The sequence below is a fragment of the Rhinopithecus bieti genome, unplaced genomic scaffold, assembly GCF_001698545.2.
Source record: "Rhinopithecus bieti isolate Rb0 unplaced genomic scaffold, ASM169854v2 scaffold_16559, whole genome shotgun sequence".
NCBI lineage: Eukaryota > Metazoa > Chordata > Mammalia > Primates > Cercopithecidae > Rhinopithecus > Rhinopithecus bieti.
This window is the reverse complement of record NW_016808724.1, coordinates 1035833-1057273: the sequence shown is the minus strand read 5'-3', so window position 1 is coordinate 1057273 and position 21441 is coordinate 1035833. Positions and strand designations below refer to the sequence as shown.

Sequence of the window (21441 nt, the reverse complement as noted above, 5' to 3'; positions counted from 1 at the left end):
ATGGAAGTCCACAGACGGTCCCTCACCTGCCAGCAGCGTGATCAACACCTACCTGCTGATGCCATTTAAAGGTAAAACCTTCTCGGCTGTCACTGCTGGGGGAGGTGTGAATGAAGCCTGTGGCTTCCCAGGTAGAGTCAGGGCTAGCCGCAAGGCTGGATCAATTAGGCTGCCAGTACTCAGCATGCTGCCCTTAGAGGGAGTCCCCGCCCCCCGCAGGTTAAGAACTCCCAGTAACAACAACAGGTGCTGCACTCACGACCTCAGAACGTGGCAGGCTCCTGGGCCATCACAGTGACTCACAGCAGTCCTAAGAGACAGGCCTGCTGCTTCCCGTTGTGCAGGAGGAACAGGGTCTCTGAGGCAGAGTTGCAAACAAACACCCACACGGTGGTGAGTTCAGGACGGGGCCTCACACGTGGCATCACCACAACCTCAGGATGGGAGAGGGATGCATGGCAGGCAGGCACACTGGATACTAGTTGTGACCTTCCAGTTGTCAGGACCTGTACTGGAAATCCCAGTCAACATCACCTTCCTTCCATAGCAGTTGATCTTGGCTCCTCACTACACAAGGGTCCCTAGCAGTGTGCCCTGGGGTGTGGCGTCCCTGCTGTCTCAGGGCTGTCAGCCCAGCAACGAAGAGACGCCCCACAGAAAGAACACCTTGAACACAGCCACGACGAGGACAACCAGGAAGCTCGGTGTGAGCATCTGGGCTTAAGGGAGGGCGGCTCCATGGAACCGTTCCACTGACCTCTAAAGACAGAGAAAAAGGGTCATGGACAAAGTGGTGGTGATCAGCCCCTGACCTGGAAACTGCCACAGCCAAAGAAGCTACCGGAGAAACGTGTGGTGCCAGTTGCCTCCCACTCTGGGCCACTCAGCCCAAATTCTCAGTGGGCTTCAGGATGCTCCCGGTGGGGTGGGGGGGGGTGATATGGCTCTGAGCACGGACCCATCCCCACCTGCCCGCCTGCTGCCTCACTCCCAAGGCCCTGCATTCCTGCCCAAACCTCACTGGAAATGTCACTGTCTACACCACCACCACCATAAACACCCAGCATTGTCTTCCTGGAGGTGGCAGCTTTTATAGCAACTACATCAGTGAGTCCTGAATTCCTAGCAGGGGCTGATAGGCACCAGCTGTATTCCGCAAGGCCCCTCACCTGCCCAAACCCCGTGCCTCCTGCCTTTAGCTCTTTATAATTAAAGTGTTTAAACAGACAAGAGCCTTTGGTTATAGCTATTCAAGACTAAGATGTAGAAAACCTAATCTAAGATTAGGAAGTATTCAATACTTCACAGATTCACCAATATTCTTCAAGCTTCACTATTTTCTCCTCAGAGCCCTCTGAGAACACTCTGACTTTATAAACAGAAAAGAGCCTGAGGTCAGCAGCCGGGACCCTTCTCAGGGCTGGTGCTGCGGGCCAAGGCCTCAGTGAAAGGGTCACACTGAGCAGCCTCAGGCACTGCCGGGCACTGCAGACTGCGTGGTTCCCAAACAACACAGCTCCAATGTTTGAAGTACTGAGCTGTCTTCTTTCAGTAGAATTTTACACTTTTGGACAACGGCCAAAAGCTAGTTCACTTTTCTGTTATTAGCTAAAAGCTTAAGTTTTCATTTCCACATGATTCTTCCTTCACAGTAGGAATCTCAGAGGTTCTCAGGTAACAGAGTAGTGCTTTTTCTTAAAAAAGTGCAGTCAACTGACTGGACTTGCAGCTTCCCTAACAGCAGACCAGTCCTGAGCCCAGCAGCCAGTGAGAGGTGGTGGCGGTGGCCTGCCCCTGTCCCCCTCAGGGCTGCCAGCAACAACCAGATGTCAATGCACAATGCCCCAGTGGCAGGGAGAGGGCTGGCGGCCACTGCCAACCACTGACAGAGCCACCACAGCAGCTCTAGTAGGTATGAAGAACTAGAAAACAATAAATCACTGAAATCTGAGGCTGAATTGAGCATAATTTCATCTGATTCAGCCCTCGTTTTGATGTCTCATATCCACCATTATGAACAATTTGGGGATGACAGAACCGCAGGCCAAGAGGGGAACCACTTGTTGCTGCAGTTTAAATCCCCAGGTGTTGATTCTGGCTGGTGCTGGGTCAGAGAGTTCATGGCGCAAGTCGCAGCCCCAGGCAGAGACACTTCTACCAAGCAACACAGCACCTGGATGAGGAGAGCCACTCTGTTTCCACTGAGGCCGAGGCCGCCCACGGTGCATTCCTACCTCATCAGCTGGGCTAAAACTTTTTTTACCAGAAGGAAAAAAATAGCCGCAGCAAACTATCTCAGTCATTCAGCACTGTTTAAACAACCTTTGGACTACCCTGAGCATTTTTTTTTTTTTTTTTTTTAACAGGGCCTCACTCTGTCACCCAGACTAGAGTACACTCTGCAGTTGAGGTTTTTTTGTTTTTTTGTTTTTTAAATGATCAAGTTAATGTTGATCTGGAAAAATCATCTTAGCCAACTGATCTCTTCAGAGCTGACTCAAGTGTGCCCTACTGGCTGGTCTTTTGGTTGATCAAGCAAATATCAACTGAAGAATGACCAAAAAAACTCAAAAGCACATTCATGGCTAAAACTAAACCGGGAGAGTAAGAGAGGGCAGAATGGTTCACCTGTGAGACAGCCAGAGGACGATCGGAATTACATGGCAGGTGTGGGTGAGAAGCTCAGGCTTAGGCTCTGAGGGCACCAGGCAAGGCTGGGGGGAGCAGAGTGGGCACCAATGCCATCCATGCTCCCCAGCGAGGGTGGAGTAGGTGACAGTGCAGTCCACACTCACCCATGAGGCCAGCGAGGAAGGCCAGGGAGGCCACCTGCTCAGGATGCCGTCGGAGAAGAGGGATCCCACACGGCCCTGCACCTCCCTGCAAAGCATCTGCACCCCAAAAACAGCCTCAAAGGCACTGCAGACTCCAGGGTCCCGTTCCCACGGGAAGTGAACAGCATTCTCTAGAACAGGCCACTGCTTTCTAAAAAACTTATTTCTAAGAGATAGTCAATTTTTTTAAAGATAAATAGAAATGAATTGTTGCTACTATGTTCATGTTTCTCCACTTGAAGGAGTAAAATCTTGCTTAAGGACATAACTCATGAAATAAAGAACCAAAAACAGCAGCCAGGGTGCCCCACCACACTGTTGCCCTCCAGAGTGGAGGGCCCTGCGCCAAGGACGCAGTCACACACAGGCCATTCAAATACGCAAAAGACACATCTTGAAAACCAAGGTTGAAGTTGCTCATTTATTCATGAAAAGTCCACATGTGTTTACTGCATTCTAAAATGAGGCTAAATAGGAAAGGTGCCATTAGCTCTGAGTGATTAAAGCCATCGTAAGCAGATGCCAATAATCATGGAAACCAATAATGAAAGAGGTTAGAAACAATATTTTTATTTTTAAAAAGCCTCAGCACTAAGGAGGAACCCTTCTCTGAATCCCATCACTTTCCTATTAAAAAATTTTAAAAGTACAGTAGAAGGAGCACAGGACAGCTGTCTTCACACAGGGAAGCTGTGTGTTTACACAATTCAAACACCCAGAAGAAAAACCACATTCTCCCATTAACTTGTGAAGATAACAAATTTGCTTTGGTAAGTTCTTTCAAAAAAAGATATTTTTTCTCCCAAAGCACACCAATAAATATTTATATTAAAAACCATAGTTAATTTAATCAGGCACAGAAGAAAAAATCATTTTTACGTGAGTCTTTGTAGATAAGAAAAATTTGATTTACATGCACATTCCAATCCCAATCTGGGTTTGTCCTCACATTTTGAGAAATAGCATAAAGAACTATTTTGCCAACTGTGCGTCACAATTCTATGATTGACGTGAGTTGCAGGCACTTAGCGTTCCAACAGAGGCACAGCAACTGCTGCTGCCATCACACCACAGAGCTCCCCACTACGTGGGCAGCGTCCCCATCTCCCCACACACGTGTGATTTCCAGAGTTTCAAACACAGTGTTTACATTCCTGCGCAGCAAGACCATGTTAGCCAAAAACAAGCCTACACTGACTTCCGCTTGAAAGTATTTGCAGAAGTCATGGAATGGTGAATGTTTTTACTACCCCGGAAAGCACTTCTCTAGGGAGAAAGACAGTTACGACTGTTTACCTGAGGAAACTTAGAATTTGTCAACTTAGCTGTTACACTAAAAATTATGAACTTGTCTCTGTATTATGGAACAAAGAAAACCTCCACAACTTCACCATTTCAAGGTTCTAATACGAACTGGAATTTTTGTTTGAACACCACTTGAAGCATGTCCCCCTTTCAAGACTTGGTAAGTAAACTTCTTATTCTATTAAAAAAAGTAGATGATTGACAGAAGGCTAGATGGATGCAGTCTGAGAGATGACAGACATAGAGGGTAGGTGAATAGATACAGATGATTGATAGGTATAAGTGATTGATACAGATTATAGATTTAGCTAGATGAATGGATGTATTAGGTTGATGCAAAAGTAATTGCTGTTTTTTCCATAACAGATGACAGATCAAGTAAACCTGTTCTATTAAAAAACATGCAGACACTGATAACACTGCAGTGTGTTCTGCCATCAGGCACACTCAGTTATTCCACAGGAACAAGCGGAAGGAACATCCACACGCATGAAACAGCACAGAAGTGCATGCCAAGCAACTCAGGAAAGGGTTTTTGTCTTTTTTTTACGTGAGGGGAATGCACAGTGTAACTGGAGGTTTTATTTTGCTTTTAAACAAAAAAGAAAAATATACCTTTTCTTTCAAACCACTTTTACCTAAGATAGATATCTGCAGGACTTGCTGATAAGCGCCAATCTGCCAGGGACACATAACTGGCACCTGATATTGTGCAGGATCACATTGTCAAGGACAGTAAAACAGACAGAAAAAGAACGCGTGAGATGCTCTCAAACTGGCCGTCGGTTCTTGTGGAGAAAACACAGCTTCTTACAGATCTAACACCCATCACAATCGGCATCTCGCTTTGCAAGAACAAACATATGAGCCTAATAAAAAAGAGGCACTTCAGTATTTTATGCACAGTCTTCACTCGGTAATGAGCAAGACAATGTTTCCTAAATAAAATTATCATCATACTTCTTTAATCTGTAAACAAAAGAGAGAGCAAATGTTTTAAGAAAATAAAGGAACCGATTTAGAAGTTCAAAAGAGGTAAAAATAAAATTCCAAAAAAGAACCATGGTTACTATCCAGTGCACACACAAGAGGCTATTCCTCCCTCAGGAAAAGATGAACATGCATTTTAAGATACTGACATTTTATGCCCAAATATAACCTTTGCTTTTCCAGTATTTGTTTAAATATTTGTTTAATAAGAACAAAGTTTAATTTGTCAAGTTAAACAAAATTTAACCTAACTTTGGAAGATTCATCTTACCTCCTCACTGTAATTTTCTGGCAAAAGAAAAGAACTGCATGACTGCTGCGTTTGCATGTGCTACATACAAGAAAAAGGTATAGAAGTCCTGAAACAGAACTACGACAGAGAGCAGCATGAAGATAATTTGTGGCAAACTGCACATCATTACTGCTGTACTATGGGACAGCATCAAAAATTCCCATCTCCAGTTTCTGCAAAACATGGACTGATGGGTATTTCTGCAATAAGGCAATCAAATGTACAATCCCTGCATGTGTTCACCAAGGAGTCACAGTGTGTGTGAGAGAGTTCATTAAACAATGAAACAGAGGTCCAAATATGAAATATAGGCAAAAAGTAGACTCTATTCTTTCTAACAGAAAAGACTCAACAACTACATGGTATACTAATAAAAGGCCACCACATCGGGGCACACTTGCCATGCAGCCCCCCTCACTCCACCTCCTCCGGGCTGTCCGTCAGGTGGCCTTTACTCTGCCGTCGGATGCTCACCAGCCTCCCTGCCGAGCGCAGGCTCCACCTGGAGCTGTTTGCAGAGCTGGCCAGGCTGGTATACTTGGTCGAGCCCTTGGCGTCATCCTCCCAGCCTGACCAGGATGGGTGGCCACCCACGGTGTCCTCAGGGTCAGCTGATATGTCTTCAAGAGCAAGTTTTGGAGGCTCCCAACCTTCAATTTCATCTGGTTTTTTAGACTGTATATTCTGTTTTAAAACCAAATTGTCCCAAAATCCAGATTTCTTCTCTGCCTTCAACTCTTCTTTTAATCGTAAGTTAGTTCTATAGGAGATGAAAGAGTTAGGTGTTGGTGACCCAGTGGTCTTAGGGCCTCAAGCTGTATCCATTTTACAAACATAAAATTCTTTCAAATTTAAAAAAAATTGTTTAGAAAACTAACACAAGTCTATATGAAAATTTTCAAATATTAAAGTTAAGGAAAAATTAGTCACTACATGTTGTTAATGAAGTGTGTAAAAGCTGTATTTTAGGACACCACTTGGCAATACATAAGCAAATAACTAGTTCTGACAAGAAAGAAGTATTATCACACAAGAGAGGTCCTCAAGGAAATAGGAAGGTAATACTCAAAATTTTGAGCAAATCAGATCTATGAGAATCCAGGGTCTAGATTAAGAAACAAGGAGGGAAATTATTCAATTTTTCAAATAGGTTTGCAATTGGATTATTAATATAGCAAGTTTGTGTCAAGCATTTAGTAGGTAATTTACTCAACAAAAATAAGCATTCAGAACACCATCTACTATAAAAAGGAAATGGCAGGGAGCGACAGCTACTGAAGAAAGATCTTCAACTACTCTTCACCCTGACTGTCCATGAGCATCACCTGGGAACATTTTTAAGAACACCAGTGCCCAGGCCCTCTCCTTCCAGATGCTGATGTATTAGCAGGTCACCTGACCGGTTCATTAGCAGGTGAACCAGTCTACCCGTCTTCTACAGATGAGGATTAAAGGTGAAGGCACAGCTCTGCCAGAGCACGCCAGGCCACGTGTCTGTCCTCAGTGCACAAAAGAGCAGAGAGGCAGACCAGAGGGCCCACAGTTCTCAAACAAAAGCAAACTCTGTACTTGTAGACTCACCAGGATTCATCTTCTAATCAAACAACTGTCCATAACACGAAGTAAATATGCCATTGGTAATATCATTGGGTAGTCACTGAACTTACATTTTCAACTTTACACTTTTTAAAATTCTGAAACACTGATGATAAATTAGCAAGGTCAGTTTAAATTTATTAAATTTTCTAAAATCTTTTACAGTTTACCAGTCAATCCTTTGCATTTTTAACAGTCATTTTGTTGTTGTTGTTGTTTTGGTTTGGTTTTTTTCTGAAACTACTAAAAATCTTAAGTGTGGCTACAGGCTGCTTTAAGGCTAATAAGTTCAATTTATAATTCTAAGTTATTTTCCACTTTTCCATAACCTTTCAAAATGCCAACAGAGACCCTCATGACCTTTTATCCAAAGTATAGTTTGTTCTTTTTTCATTGAACAACACAACTCATTTCTGGCTTTTTTTTTTTTTTGTAGACGGAGTCTTGCTCTGTCGCCTCTGCCTCCCAGAGGTTCAAGCAATTCTCCCACCTCAGCCGCCCAAGTAGCTGGGATTATAGGCATACGCCACCATGCCCGGCTAATTTCTGTTTTTTGTTTTTTTTTTTTAGTAGAGACGGGGTTTCACCATGTTGGCCAGGCTGGTCTCGAACTCCTGACCCTGTGTTCTGCCTGCCTTGGCCTCCCAAAGTGCTGGGATTACAGGCATGAGCCACCGTGCCGAGCCCATTTCTGTTTATTCACAAGGGCGATGTTAACTCCGAAGCACACATCACAAAATCCATGACCGTCTGCCACTCAACAGGGACAGACGGAGTGGGGAGGGAAACAGGGACTTGCCACGCCCCACAGAGTGTCCAATTACACTGTATTTATGCCATCAAGTTTTCATTTCCACCTCCTCAGTGACTTCCTCCCTCTCCTGAAATGATTATTTTCTTACACAATTGTGACTTACCCTTTGGACTTGGGAGATTTACATCTTTCCAGGAGATGTTGCTCATCATCTTTATTAAACAGTGAAGTCACTTCTTTCCAACCTCGGAAACTTGCTCCCTGAACCTAATAAAAGGTTAAGAAAAATGTCAAATCTGATGTCATGAATCAATAGAACTCCACTTTCTACTCCAATAACCATGGAGTTGAAATTTAGAAAAAAGAATTGGCAGAGCTTACATCTTAGGTTTCCATACCTGTGTGTACAGTTTTCTCCCATTAGCTACTAGTCATCTCAGCTGTTTTGGTAGTATGGTCATAACAGCTTAACAGCTTATCAGTGATGCTGAGTAATCTAAATTTAGTAAGACTAGTCAATAATTATATTTTGCCTAAATAGCTTATGAAAATGATGCTTAAAATCAGATGAAGCTTCCCTCACAATTAAGAATTAGGTCTCCTTAAAACTTGGGAGATTGGGCTGGGCATGGTGGCTTATACCTGAAATCTCAGCACTTTAGGAGGCCAAGGCAGGAGGATTACTTGAGCCCAGGAGTTCAAGACCAGTCTGGGGAACAAAGTGAGACCCCCCCCACCGTCTCTATAAAAAATACAAAAACTTAGCCAAGAATGGTGGTGCAAACCTGTAGTTTCAGATACTCAGAAAGTTGAGGTGTGAGGATCATTTGAGCCCCAGGAGGTCAAGGCTGCAGAGAACTGTGATCTCACCACTGCACTCCAGCCTGGGCAACAGAGCAAGACCCCATCTCAAAAAACAACAGCAACAACAACAAAAACATGTAGGAGACTGACCTTTGAGAAGGCTGTTACGAGAGGTCCCCTAGAAGGGGGGCTTCTCCAAGGTCCCCGGAACAACTCTGCCACTACCTTTAAGCGTCAGCACCTCCATGGAGACAATGACCTTTGCCCTAACCTCTACAAGTGTAGATTTCTGAGAAGAAATAATTTTGCTGACTGTAAACAAATGATTTTGTACAATTTTTTCATTTCTGCAATCAAGATATCTTATAATGAACAGCATATTGGATACAATGAAATCCATTACTAAGAAGAAAGAATGGAGAAAAACATCTGACAACCTGGTGTGTGTCGAGGGCCCTTCATACTCACTGATGAACATTTCCCAGGGTTTATCATCACATTGCTAGGGCTGGGAAGGGTCTCTCATAGGGTAGAGCTAGCTTTTGAATACTTTGCATTGTTAAAAATATAATACAAAAACAAAGCAATCCTGAAAGCTGAAATGAGGCTGCGGGATGACATTGATCCGAGATAAAGATAATGCATGCAATTCAACCAACCCTTCGAGGTAACCCAGTGATTGCCAGGTGCAATGCCTGGGGGTCTCCGGGGTGTAACACAGCCTCAAGAAGGGGCAAAGGGCAGAGATGACCCTGAAAACCAACCAGCGACTAAGGGGTCCCACTTTTACTTCCCATAGGCCAGACCCTCAACTCCCTGTCTGGGCAGAGGTCTGCATCTGTAGACAGGCGGACAGGCCCTCCAACAGCTATGACTGGAGAGGTGTTTATGAATTAGGTCGTGGGATAGGAGCATGACGGCAGTACCCATGCCAAAGAAACCATCACAACAAAAACACTCGGCATCAGGCATCAGCTTTCCACATCACGCACTGCACAAAAACCTATCACACAACCCATGTCATGCTGACAGCTTTGGCACACTTGCATGTACATCAGGTAAAGGATTACGTCTGATGCTCAGGGCCCATGGCATGACAGAGCATGTGGCAGGATCCTATCAAGAAGTCTCAAGAATGTAATTCTAGAGGCTGACCCGTCCGGACTCTGGAGGAAGGACCAGGTGCAGTCACTATGTGCCCAGCACTGTGTGATGCAATCCCCACCCACCACGTCCCTCACTCTGAGCAGTGCCCCATGGGACACAGTGAAGCTTCATGACCTTGGGGAACTTGGCTCACGCAAATGGCCAGGAAGCAAAGCCAGGGCTTGAGCTAATGTCTCACTGCCAAGTTGTTATGTTCACCATTCCCAGGCCTGCCCTGTCCCAACACCACTAGGCACAAGCCTGTGCCTCACCCCTCCATGAAATGCCCACCCCTTCCCTTAATCTGTCATCACTACCTTCAGATGCTATTTGCTCCACACACCACCTGCATGTCCTAAAGGTGTGATATGCTGTGGCTCTGTGTCCCCACACAAGTCTCATGTCAAACTGTAATCCCCATGTGTCAGGGGAGGGACCTGCTGGGAGATGACTGGATCATGGGGGCAGATTTTCCTCTTGGTGTTCTCATGATAGTGAGTTCTCATGAGATCTGATCATTTAAAAGTGTGTGGCACCTCCCCTTTCTCTCTGTCCTGCTGCCATGTCAGATATGCCTTGCTTTGCTGCCACATAAGATGTGCCTTGCTTCCATTTCTTCCATGACTGTAAGTTTCCTGAGGCCTCCCCAGCCATACAGAACTGTGAGTCAACTAAACCTCTTTTCTTTATAAATTACACAGTCTCAGGTAGTTCTTTATAGCAGTGTGAAAACAGACTAACGCAGAGAATTGGTACCAGAGAAGTGGGCCACTGCTATAAAGATACCTGAAAATGTGGAAGTGTCTTTGGAACTGGGTAATGAGCAGAGGTTGGAATAGTTTCGAGGGACCAGAAGAAGACAGGGAGATGTGGGAATGTTTGGAACTTCCTAGAGACTCGTTGAATGGTTTTGACCAAAATGCTGACTAATGAAGTCCAGGATGAGGTAGTCTCAAATGGAGATGAGGAACTTATTGGAAATTGGAGTAAAGGTCACTCTTGCTTTGCCTTAGCAAACAGACTGGTGGCATTTTGCCCCTGCCCTAGAGATATGCGGAACCTTGAACTTGAGGGAGATGATTTAGGATACCTGGCAGAAGAAATTTCTAAGGAGCAAAGGGCTCAACATGTGGCCTGGGTGCTCCTAACAGCATACAGTCATATGTGTTCACAAAGAGATGATCTGAAATTGGAACTTATGTTTAAAAAGCAAGCAAAGCATACAAGTTTGAAAATTAGAAGTCTGACCCTCCAAATGGTAGAAAAGAAAACCCTTTCTCGGAAGAAATTCAAGCTGCCAGCTGCAGAAATTTGCATAAGTAATGAAGAGCCAATGTTAATTGCCAAGACAATGGGGAAAATGTCTCCAGGGCATTTCAGAGACCTTCATGGCAGCCCCTCCCATCACAGGTCCAGAGGCCTAGGAGGGAAAAATGGTTTCCTCAGCCAGGCCCAGGGTCCTGCTTCACTGTGCACCTCTGGACATGGTGCCCTGTGTCCCAGCCACTCCACCTCCAGCAGTGGCTAAATGGGGCCAAGGTATAGCTTCAACCATGACTTCAGAGGGTGCAAAGCTCAAGTCTTGGTGGCTTCTACATGGTATTGGGCCTGCAGGTACACAGAAGGCAGGAGTTTGGGAGCCTCTGCCTCAATTTCAGAGGACATATGGAAATGCCTGGACATCCAGGCAGAAATCTGCTGCAAGGGTAGAGCCCTCAAGAAGAACCTCTGCTAGGGCAGCATGAAGGGGAAATGTGGGGTTGCAGCCCCCACACAGAGTCCCCACTGGAATACTGCCTAGTGGAGCTGTGAGAAGAGGGCCACTGTCCTCCAGACCCCAGAATGGAGGATCCACCAACAACTTGCACCACACATCAGAAAAAGCCACAGGCACTCAATGCCAGCCTGTGAAAGAAGCCGAATGGGGCTGTACCCTGAAGAGCCACAAGGTCCGTGGAGATGCCCAATGCCTTGGAAACCCACCTCTTGCATCAGCATGCCCTGGATATGAGACATGGCATGTAAAGGGATTATTCTGGAACTTTAGGATTTAATGACTGTCCTGCTGGGTTTCAGACTGTAGCCCTTCGTTTTGGACAATTTTTCCCTTTTGTTATGGGTGCATTTACCCAATGCCTGCACCTCCATTGTATCCTGAAAGTAACTAGTTTTTGATTTTACAGGCTCATAGGCAGAAGGGACTTACCTTGTCTCAGATGAGACTTTGGACTTGACTTTTGAGTTAATGCTGGAATAAGATTTTGGGGAATTGTTGGGAAGGCATGACTGGTTTTGACATGTGAGAAGGACATTACATTTGGGAGAGGCCAGGAGCAGAATGATGTGGTTTGTCTCTGTCTCCCCACCCAAATTTCATGTCAAACTGTAATCCCCACACATCAGGGGAGGGACCTGGTGGGACGTGACTGGATCATGGAAGCAGATTTGCCCCTTGCTGTTCTCATGATGGTGAGTTCTCACAAGATCTGATCATTTAGAAGTGTGTGGCACCTCCCTGTTCTCTCTCCTGCCACGATGTTAAGATATGCCTTGCTTTCCCCTCGCCTCCTGACATGATTGTAAGTTTCCTGAGGCCTCCCCAGCCACGTGGAACTGTGAGTCAATTAAACCTCTATTCTTTCTAAATTACCCAGTCTCAGGTAGTTCTTTACAGCAGTGTGTAAACAGACTAATACAAGGTGATTCCCCTAAGATTCCATTTTGGATATCATGAAGAAAATCAACAGGAAATGAGATTTATTGAAATATAAATCATTACCTATTGTTTCCATTGAAATTATTAGGAATAAGATGCCAAAAAAAAAAAGTCTCTAGTTTATGAACTTTAAACAGAGATCTTTTTTTTTTCTTTCTTTGAGACAGGGTCTCTCTCTGTCACCCAGGCTGCAGTGCAGTGGCATGATCACAGCTCACTGCAGCCTCAACCTCCCAGGCTTGACTGATCCTCCCACCTCAGGCTACCACCTACAGGCATGCACCACGATGCCCAGCTAATTTTTGTTATTTTTTGTAGAGATGGGATCAAACAAATGTCACTGAAGAAGAAAAATCTACAAATGTACTCAGAGAGAAAAGTTTTCTAGAAATGAACTAAATAGTGAATGTGCACAACAAAAAAGGTAAGTGGATGGTCTTCACTTAGATCCAGAAGTACAAATGTACGGCTGCAATATCTGGGGGCAGGGGAAGGTGAAACACACAAAGTTATGGGATTACAAAGAACTGGCCAGTAAGGCTCCCAGCAAGCCTCAGCGCACAGAGCTCTTGCTGTTCCCGCTCACCGGCCAGTGTCCCCAGACTGAAGGTTCTCCTCTGAAGAGCCCTTTGTGAAGCTGATGGCCTTTCAGCCCTGTGTTCTGCAGTGCCTGGCTTACTACAGCAGGCACCACTGGCATCTGATGTCTCCAGACGGAACTGAAGCACATGGGGCACCAATGTTCCTTTGCAAGGCCAGAGATGTGCTATTTCCTGTGCACTCTTGGCCTCCTTATCCTCTTCCACCAACTTCTTCACTGTTTATAAACTGTTCATTCATAAATTTTTAGTCTTTCTCACACATAAGCTTCCCAAAAGTCCCATGGGAGCTGTGGGACTTCTACGGTTTCCTGGACCATTCTTCAGTAATGCTCTTCTCACCAGGAGCCAAAGAGTTAACTGGCTCATTCTGTGTGACAGTAAATCTTCTCAGGTGTAAGGATCTGTCAGAGATCATTGACTTGGTACATTCCACTAGATTTTGGTGGCAAGGAGGAGTGGTTTCCTGATGAGTGATCAGTGTTTCTCCTGGGAGCCACTTTCTGTTCCTGGCCCTCAGAGATGTCATCGCCAACCTGCCTTGAGCACTCTCACCTGCTGGCTGAGCAGAACAACAGCCACCCACCCAAGAACTAAACGCAGGCCACAGAAAGTGCTCCGGACAGCACCCGATGCCGAGAACAAAAGTCACGTAAATGTCTCAGTTTAATGAAGACGACAGTGATGGCAATGGCTCAAGACTCCCTGAGCTTCCCATGAATTGAGATGCAGAGCATCTTGGGCCACAGGCCATCTTAGAACATAGGCAAACAAGGCACATCTGTTTAGGGACACCAGGTGACCCACACCCTCCCCACCCAAACCCCAGTGACATGTTGTCAGTCATCTATTCACGCAATGAGTATTATCAAACCCATGAGACTGGAACTCACTCAAAGCTAACACAGCACTGCTACAGTGTCTCCCCGGCCTACAGGCCAGAGATTTAGGCCTCAGACCTAAAGGCAAATCTGTAACACACTAGCAAACAAAACCACCACCCAAAGAAGCATCTTAAAATGTGATCTTCAGAAACCCCAACGCACACCACACACGCTCTCCGGAGAGTCAGTGCACGTGGCTTGAACACAACTCACCTCTGCACGCCAACACCCCTGCTGCTTTTACGGGTATCTGCTGGCCTGCAGGGGCTCGCCCTTCTCCCCACTTCCTTTGCCTTCAAATCTCTCTTTTCCGTTTTGTTCTTACTGTGAGATACAGAAATGCCCTAATCCCCTAGGCAGTGCAGCAATGTGCAAAGGCAACAGCTTCCTCTCCCTTCTAACTTCACTCGCCCTCGGGATGAGGAAGCCTCAGGCCCACCCAAAGTCTGAGCCCCACAAACCTCACACTCAAGCATCTGGCCGCCTGCTAGGCAGGTCAGCCACCACCCACAGCACGCCAGCCCTGAGGAGGCCAGCCTTCCTGACAAGCATGCCTTAATCTCCCATTTCTGCATAGAATTTTTTAGGAATTCCACCCTTTGAACACCACACTGGGCTGGCAGTAGAACCCACATTTTCAGTTGTGTGGTCTCCACTAACCACACCAGTGTCCCTGTAGCACCTGGCTGGCTGCTGCACATCCCATCAGATGACCCTGGAGCTAGGGCTCCATCCCACCACCAGCTTCCCGAGCCCCTGCTCTCACATGCGCCTCCATGGAGAACCAGCAAGGGAATCCCTCTCTACTGCCAGGTGAGCAATTAGAAGAGGCTGGAGTCCTAGAAGGTACACAAATAGACATGATCGAAGTGTGAGCATGAAGAGTGCTGCGAGGCCACCACTCATCCACTATGCGGGCAGACAACGGCCACGTGCAGCTGGGAGTAGCAGCAGGTTTCAGAAGCACCTCGGGGTCCCTAAGCCCAGGCCAGGCATGGTCCTTCTGGGGCCAAGGTCATCACAGCTGGACTTAATAATTCAGAAAGAATCCATCAAAACCAGACACCTGCCTCTTCTGCAGGCAGAGCCCTGCAGAGTCTGTTCTATGAGAAGGCACAAAAAACCCAAACGCCTCTTGGAGACCAGGAAGAATAATGGTAAAACATTCTTTAAAACTAGGATTCAATTCAGAGAGAAAGCGACATCCAAAACAATGAAGACAGATGAGATGTGCTGTAAAACGCTGGTGATGACCAAGAAGTTAGGTCACAGAAATGAGAAAGTTTCCGCACAAAACAACGAAAAATGATTTTTCCTGTTTTAGCTATACCTTAGTTGTAAAAAAGTGCTTCGTGTTTCATGAAGAAAATTATGAAATATTGTAAAGAAAATTAATATCCATAATTTACCAAAATTATTCCTGTTAGAGAGGTTAAATGGCAGTGTCCTATCAAAAATGTGCAGAGAAGCCGGGACCTCTGGCCAGCACTGAACACACAGGGAGTCGTAGACCTCGTTCGCAGGCCCCACCAGCGCACACGTCCAGATCCTGTACATGAGCACAGAGCTTGGGTATGGCAACCCTGAAGGCTTTGTTTAGAAGAATTGAACCTGCCAATCTTCACCTCCTGTAATCAGAAAACAGACCCTCATCTAACCAAGTGACACTCTCAGAAGTGCCATTCTTCATACTTAATCTCACAATTTGTAATCTTGAAATCTTAAAACAAAATGTCCAAGATACAGTGTCATTTGCGTTTTCTACTATTTTTCATCAAATGTAAAATTTGAGCATTAACTTTTGAATTATCCCAATAAAGCAGATGGAAATTTCTCCTTTTGCCACAGGAAGGGCAGGTAGACTGGACCCTGGCCCTGGGAGAAAACCTCCAGGCTGCTCCCTGCAACTCTGGGTCCTGACAACCAGGGCAGGAAAAGCACAGCAAGGCTGAACCACCGGTGACACCTAAGACCATCCCAGTAATGTGGGCAAGATCAGGAAGTGTCACACCAAAGTACCCGTGAAGGACAGAATCCAGAGAGAGGGTTAACAAGAACGTGAGCATAACGCTCGGGAAGGACAGAATCCAGAGAGAGGGTTAACAAGAACGTGAGCCTAACGCTCGGGTCAGCTCAGTGCGTGCCACATAACCTGCACCTCCCAGTTCAGGCCAGAGTCCATGTAATTTTAATATTTTAATAAAACAAATTTCCTGGTGTACGTTGTTTTGTTTTGTTTTTTGGAGGCGGAGTCTTTCTCTGTTGCCCAGGCTGGAGTGCAGTGGCGTGATCTTGGCTCACTGCAACATCCACCTCCTGGGTTCAAGTGATTCTCCTGCCTCAGCCTCCCGAGTAGCTGGGATTACAGGTGACAGCCACCATGCCTGGCTCACTTTTGTATTTTTAGTAGAAACGAGGTTTCACTATGTTGGCCCGGCTGGTCTCGAACCCCTGCCCTCAAGTGATCCAACCACCTCAGCCTCCCAAAGTGCTGGGATTACAGGCGCAAGCCACCACGCCCGGCCCTTTCCTGGTATATGTTTTAAAGGTATTTAAGTTCATACGTCAGGGCAATAGAAGAAATCTTTGTTAGGCCAGGTACCCCAATTTCTTGTCAGGAACACTCTGCATCACAGCGGGGTGAGCGTGTGCAGTGCCAGCATGGGACACAGTACAGACGGTTTGCTGGTATCAACCACAGGGCACTGGCATCCCTGCAGTCATGGGCACACAAGACAGCTCTTTGTGAAGATGAAAAGAGGAGAACGTGGAAGGAGCTGTACACGACCCTGACCCACCCTCTCCAGAGCCCACCCCCAGAAACAGTTCTGGACAAAGGCTTAGCGCTGGCATTCAGTGTCTTGAAGCTGTTTTGGGGGTGGTGATGTGGTGAGGGAGGACTCTGGGAAGAGTGAAAGCACAAGCCCCAGGCCTCTTCTTGGCATCACCACTGGCTACCACCGCCCGTCTTCCTGAATACCGTGGAAATGCTGTGATCTTGGGAACACAAAACACAGCACACCCCAGAGGCGAAGATTTCAATTACGTACAACAAAAAGGCACAGAACGGCTTAGTCTTCTTTCATCCCTTCTAAATTTTGAAACTCACAGCGAACTTATCTTTAAACACACTGAAGTTATTGAGAAACTGGCCATTCTAGAAAACATTGGTTGCTGAACCCAGTCCTGACATCCAGGTCAAACTGTGACACCAAATCCCACAGTCATCAGACGAGACCCATCAGGCTACAGGAAGAACCACAGCCATGTTCACCAAACTGCAGGGTGCCAGGCAAGGACCCTTCAGGGTGTGGTGGGGCTACGCGGCCATAGCAAGACCAGGCTCCCACCAAAGGGGATGCTGATCTGACCCCCAGCCTGCCTGAATGCAGTCTGACTCAGAAAACTGGCTTGGGTGACCTAGGCACACCTCAGCACACACAAACATGGAGCCCAGAGCCATGCACTGGGACCTACACCCACCTCAGCACGTGTCAACACGCAATCCAGAGCCACACACCAGGATCCATGCCTGCTTCAGCACACACCAACACAGAATCCAGAGCCATGCACCAGGACCCATGTCCCCACCTCAGCACACACCAACACAGAATCCAGAGCCACGCACCAGAACCCATGCCCAACTCAGCATGTGTCAACACGCAATCCAGAGCCACCCACCAGAACCCATGCCCCTACCTTAGCACGAGCCAACAAGGAATCCAGAGCCATGCACCAGGACCTATGCCCGCTTCAGCACATGTCAACACGAAATCCAGAGCCACACACTGGAACCCATGCCCACCTCAGCATACGTCAATATGGAATCTAGAGCCACACATCAACCAATGCCCACCTCAGCATGCACCAACACGGAATCGAGAGCCACGCATCGGAACCTGTGCCCACCTCAGCATGCATCAACATGGAATCCAGAGCCATGCATCGGAACCTGTACCCACCTCAGCACACACCAACACGGACTCCAGAGCCAGGCATAAGAACCTGTACCCACTTCAGCACACACCAACACGGAATCCAGAGCCACACACTGGAACCAAAGCCTACTTCAGCACACACCAACACAGAATCCAAAGCCACGCACCAGAACCCATGCCCACCCCAGCACATGTCAACACAGAATCCAGAGCCACGCACCAGGACCCATGCCCACTTCAGCACAAGCCAACATGGAATCCAGAGCCACACACTGGAACCAAGGCCCACCTCAGCACACACCAACATGGAATCCAGAGCCACACACTGGAACCAGTGCCCACCTCAGGACACGTCAACATGGAATCAAGAGCTACACACTGGAACCAGTGCCCACCTCAGCACACACCAACACGGAATTCAGAGCCACGTGTCGGAACCCAGTCCACCTGAGCCTGCCCTGGGCTCTGACGGCAGCCCTGTCACTGGTTGCTCATCTGTCAGACGCCAGCTGTGTGACCTCCAGGAGATGTTTTTCCTCCTGTTAATTTCTGCAAACATATATTTTAAGAACAAAAGGAGGACTGGCCTCAAAAAAGGCCCCGCTGCAGCATTGGGTCTTGTGTTTCCTTTGATATGCTCCAGAGAGCATGTTTGGGGCAGCGTTTTCTTTTTCCCTGAGTTTTAACCTGGGGGCGCAGCAATGACGTATTTATTTCAAGAGTCCTGAAGTCAGTCGGGGGGAGGCAGGGGGACGGCCAGAGCAGTCTAGGAGCCCCTAACAAAGCCACTCACCAAGTGAAGTGAGAACGGAGCCCCCTTCCCTGCAGGAGGGATCCAGTTTGCAGCATGTTCAAAAAGGCAGACTCTGGGCTCTGCCACAAACCCTGATTCGCACATAGACGGTCCAAACCTTCAAACCACTCATGCTCAATACCTGCAGTTTTGGGAATAAGAAGTCGCCACTCCAGCCCTGTTTGGTGAACTGGCAATTCCTGTAAGGATCACCAGGTTACAATCTGGGTCAACAGACTTTGCCATTTATTTCAGAACAGTCAGTCTGAAGATCTTGATGCCAGTTAAGTCTGAACACACCAGAAACTGGCACCACTGAGACAAACGAACCTGTGTTCTCTGCTCATTCGCATTTCAGAACCCAGACTTACAAATTCATTCTAAGCTCACAAGGGGCACTATTAATCATTTCTCATTCTGAAAACTTTACCTATGTCCTTTTAAGATACATATTTGGAAACTAAATGACTAAGTGTATATTAATAACCGTTATTACTTATATGGAGAAGGATTTGGGGACTAGAGAAAGGGGAACTTTTACTCCCCACACTGTTTTAAACAAAGTATTTTGATGAAATAAAAATATTTCATACATGATGGCTTCATATTCAATTTACAAAAACAATACACATAACCTTCACATAATTTTGTATGCCTCATAAAACAAACATTAATTAACACATTTGGAATTACTTATGTAATCTAAAACCAAAAACTCTCAACACTGCCTACCTGCAAATGGACCCACAGACCTAAAACGGCTATAGCCACCCTTGGTACAAATATTCTTTTCAGCAGGCTTGTAAAGAACTAAAAATGATTAATTCTGTAAGTGCATTAACTGTACAAGTCCACAAATACCTCTGCCACCAAGTGCTAAAGCAGTTTTAATAACAGGTTCATTATGAGTCCTGTGAAACAGGGGTGGGAAGGATCTTTTAAAAGGATAAATATTGTTTTTCACAATATTGAAGATGTATAAAATTTCTCTTCTGTTTTTGTAAAACTAGAACGAGCAATCCCGATGAGGAAATATAATCCATGACTACTGTGAACCGAAATCCAGACTGCAGGTGCAGGAGGGTTGCTAGAAATACCTCAGATGGGAACTTAACCCATGGCCAGAAGCCAGTGTCAGCTCCCATCAACTTCCAGCCATTTCCCATGAAGGCCCTGAAGATCTCCAGCCACAGCAGCGGGAACGCGTGGCCAATAGAAACCAATGCCACCTGCCAGTGCTTTACCAAGGTTTTAGGTTGAGAACAGTAAGAAAAATGATTATTCGCACAGCCCAGGCTTGTGTGTACCAGAAGGGAAATCGTGAGCTGCTATATAAACATCCTCCGATGAACATGAAAAACTCTCAAACTGCTAGGTCCAGAGGCAGCCACACAAACCCTCAGATCACACCCAAAGTCAGCACATAGATATCAACTTGCTGGCTTCACCCAGTGCCGGCCAGGACAGGGTCCCTAAGCAGCAGGGTAGTGGGAGCTGTCTGGAAATGTGGGCGTGGACACCGCTGTGGCCTAACGGCTGAGGGTCTGGGTTTCCTCCTTCTCCTCACCCATTCAGCCATGGCCGCTCTCCCTGCCACACAGACAGAGGGGCAGAGCCACAGGAACGCTATTTTTTCAAGAAATGAATACTCCAGATTTCCCTGTTTTTGCTCTATGAAAATTGAAATTATTTAAATAACAACAACAAAAACACATGTGGGACCTCTGGAAATGCTCCTAAGGGCAAACAGTGAACGAAATACTATTCAAGAAAATTCTTAAACATTTGGTACAAAAGACGAGCAACCAAGACCACTCCCTTTTCACCCTCCCAGCTCAGGGGTTGGGGAGAATCCACTCAGGAAAGCCACAGCTAACAGCACAGGTTCCCTCTCACTCCAGCTCCAAGTGGGACGACTTTCATCCCAGGAGGAGCTGGACATCTCACATGCTATCCCCAGCTGCCTGTGGCTGACGCTAAGCCCCAGCTGAATGCTACAGAGAGGTGAGGACTCCCTTCTTCCAGCTCCACTCACAGGAAGGAGGCGTTGCTGTATGTGTGCTGCACTGAAAACAGTGGAGCCCTGATCACCCTTCCTGGGCTCGAGAGGTGATGGTTCCATCCCAGGAGAAGCAAGCTGATATGACTCCCCACTACAGCAAATCTCAGTTCCCAGAGCAGGACTGTCACTCGGAGAGCAGCTTGCCTTTGTCCCCATCCCCAGCTCCAGAGCCTTGGCAGAGAGATGTCCCTGGTGGAGAAGCAGGACATACAGCAGATAGCTATGGACCAGCACTAACCTTCAGAGCTGTGGAAGACAATCTCTTTCCAAAGGAGCCCACTTCATTTGCACAGAGTGTGGAGAAGTTTAAACATAAAGGAGTTCCACCACCACTGGAGTCTGTGGTGAAGTGCAACTGGGAGGTATTAGTCCATTCTCACACTGCTATAAAGGATAATACCTGGGACCGGGTAATTATAAGGGAAAGAGGTTTAATTGACTCACAGTTCTGCAAGCTTAACAGAAAGCATGGCTGGGAAGCTTTGGGAAACTTACAATCACAGCGGAAGGCAAAGGGGAGGCAGGCACCTTCTTCACAAGGCAGCAGGAGGGAATATGAGCGTGCACGGGAAGAACTGCCACTTTAAAACCATCTGATCTCATGAGACTCACTCATTATCATGAGAACAGTGTGGGGAAACTGCCCCATAATTCAATCACTTCCCTCCCTCAACACGTGGGGACTGCAATTCTAGATGACATTTGCGTGGGGACACAGAGCCAAGCCA

The 21441-nt window shown here is 46.6% G+C and overlaps 1 protein-coding gene across 6 annotated transcripts in view; it reads right to left on the bottom strand.

Annotated features, from left to right (window-relative positions):
• Nucleotides 1-21441, bottom strand: part of TDRP (testis development related protein) — a 73973-nt gene that overhangs the window by 15851 nt on the left and 36681 nt on the right. For 4 of the 6 annotated variants that reach the window (XM_017887058.1, XM_017887060.1, XM_017887061.1 and 1 more), the window contains exons 2-3: nucleotides 7935-8038; nucleotides 5896-6181 (exon numbers count right to left, since the gene is read on the bottom strand). In XM_017887058.1, the coding sequence (XP_017742547.1) occupies nucleotides 5896-6181; nucleotides 7935-8038 (390 nt within the window). Of the gene's footprint in view, nucleotides 1-3228; nucleotides 6182-7934; nucleotides 8039-21441 lie in introns of those variants that run through there. The other 2 variants (XM_017887063.1, XM_017887062.1) reach the window with 2 other exon arrangements.